We start from the raw sequence: 1,348 nt of genomic DNA on the forward strand, positions 1-1,348 counted from the left end.
GTTGATAAGGAATTGACTGCTTCAGAGGAGTCTTGTGCTCCAAAAAGGAAACACGTTAGCTCGAATACGGACGATGATAGATTAGGTCTGCCAGTTCAGGCCTTCTCAATGTCTAAGATGTCGCGCTTGAAGAGGAGGAAATTGGAGACGAGATTGAAAGATGAGCTCGAACAAGTTAGAGCACTGCAAAGGAAGATATATTCATTGAGCTCAAATGCCATGATTCTTTCACCCACTAAGGATACACATAGCCATGGTGATGGGACAATGAGACCTGCTCCTGTGGCAACTTTTCCAATGTACATGAATAAAGTGGCTGCACCACCCGGGAAGAAAAAGTTTCCCCTGGGGAGAAATGGTCCATGCACAAAAGGTGGGACTACAACGTTGATAAAACAAAGCAAGACACTGTTAAACCAGTTGATGACACACCAGCATGCATGGATTTTCAACACACCAGTTGACATCGTAAAATTTAATATTCCCGATTACTTCAATGTGATTAAGCATCCAATGGATTTGGGAACGATAAAAAGAAAGTTACTTCGGGGTCAGTATCAATGTCCAGTGAGTTTTGCTGCAGATGTTAGGCTTACCTTCAATAATGCAATGACTTACAACCCGCGTGGAAGTGATGTCTATTTAATGGCCGAGACAATGAACAATTTTTTTGAAATGAGATGGAAACCAATTGAGAAGAAGATTCCTAGAATAGTTGATGAATCCGTGCCTTCAAAATCAAGTGTTATCTTAGAATCTGAAACTGGTTTTTCCGTGCCTCCTGTTAAGGAGCAGAAAACCAGTGCAATGAAACACAAAGTTAAGCAGGATCCGGTTAAGTTGGTGATGAGTGATGTTGAGAAGAAAAAATTGGGTGCAGATTTGGAGGCCATGCTGGAAGAATTGCCTGAAAGTATTATTGATTTCTTGAAAGAGAGCTGTTTGAATGGAAATCTAGTGAACGAGGGTGAGATTGAAATTGATATTGATACTATCAGTGATGATACGCTATTCAAGTTACGTAAGCTTTTGGACGACTATGCATTGGAGAAGAATAATCAAGCAAAAGTTGAGCCATGTGAAATTGAGGTACATCTGTGCATACAATTCTATGCTTGTGCACACATCTTTTATTGTATATAAATCTTCTTACATTATATCCACGTGTAATACTGGTATATAAATTGTTTGCAGACACGCAATGAATCTGGGTTCCGCAAGATATTCATGCAAACTTTCGAAGGTAATTCTCCTTTCTGCAGGTGAAGTTGCATATGTCCTTGGGTTAACAAGATGACTCACTCCCCTTCCACGTTTTCATCAGGAAATCAGCCGGCCGATGAGGATG

At 40.4% G+C, this 1,348-nt stretch overlaps 1 protein-coding gene across 1 annotated transcript; it reads left to right on the plus strand.

Moving 5' to 3' along the window:
* Positions 1–6: 6 nt before the first annotated feature.
* LOC111384926 (transcription factor GTE10-like) lies at positions 7–1,344 on the plus strand (the record flags this gene model as incomplete). Its single annotated transcript, XM_023009274.1, has 3 exons — positions 7–1,089; positions 1,195–1,243; positions 1,325–1,344. Coding segments are annotated over exons 1-3 (1,050 nt in total), but the record flags the coding sequence as incomplete, so codon positions are not given.
* Positions 1,345–1,348: the final 4 nt, after the last annotated feature.

This window comes from Olea europaea, unplaced genomic scaffold (assembly GCF_002742605.1).
Source record: "Olea europaea var. sylvestris unplaced genomic scaffold, O_europaea_v1 scaffold30486, whole genome shotgun sequence".
Taxonomy (NCBI): Eukaryota; Viridiplantae; Streptophyta; class Magnoliopsida; order Lamiales; family Oleaceae; genus Olea; species Olea europaea.